Below are 474 nucleotides of genomic sequence, written 5' to 3' on the forward strand. Positions count from 1 at the left end.
CCCGAAAGCTGCTTAAGGATTTAAACCCTCGTAGGACTCAGTTTTAATTAAAATGGTTTTACCCAGGAAAGCTGGAAACTGTGCAGGGAGGGGGATGCACAGAGGGGGCTGCATGCTGAGCTCCCAAGGTCTGGTGCTGGCAAAGGTTGTGGTGGGGGGCACGGGGCGAGTGAGACCCCCCCTTTGTCCTGGTTACATCCTCATACATCCCCAATCCGCAGGGGAGCCACCTCGGTGGTCTACAGCTGTGAGGAGAAGGGCACAGGCGCCCCGTACGCAGCCAAGATCCTGAAGAAGACGGTGAGTGTCGGTGGGTGGGGGGCTGCAGGTGTGGGGGGGGTCCCAAAGCACATTGACACCGGGGCGGGTACCGGGACGGGCATTGCTCCTGTGCTCTGGGGGTCCTGCATGGGGAAAAGTGATGGAGTTTGGGGCTGGGGGTGCAGCAGGGTGGGGTGAGGGGGTAATGGGTGC

General features: G+C 60.5%; 1 protein-coding gene across 1 annotated transcript in view; it reads left to right on the plus strand.

Moving 5' to 3' along the window:
* Positions 1-221: 221 nt before the first annotated feature.
* Positions 222-474, plus strand: part of CAMK4 (calcium/calmodulin-dependent protein kinase IV) — a gene marked incomplete at its 5' end in the record, with an annotated part of 4,730 nt that continues 4,477 nt past the window's right edge. The window contains one exon of the mRNA XM_010184888.1: positions 222-300. Coding sequence (XP_010183190.1) covers positions 222-300 — 79 coding nt within the window. The remainder of the gene's footprint in view (positions 301-474) is intronic.

The sequence above is a fragment of the Mesitornis unicolor genome, unplaced genomic scaffold, assembly GCF_000695765.1.
Source record: "Mesitornis unicolor isolate BGI_N332 unplaced genomic scaffold, ASM69576v1 scaffold29425, whole genome shotgun sequence".
Lineage (NCBI taxonomy): Eukaryota > Metazoa > Chordata > Aves > Mesitornithiformes > Mesitornithidae > Mesitornis > Mesitornis unicolor.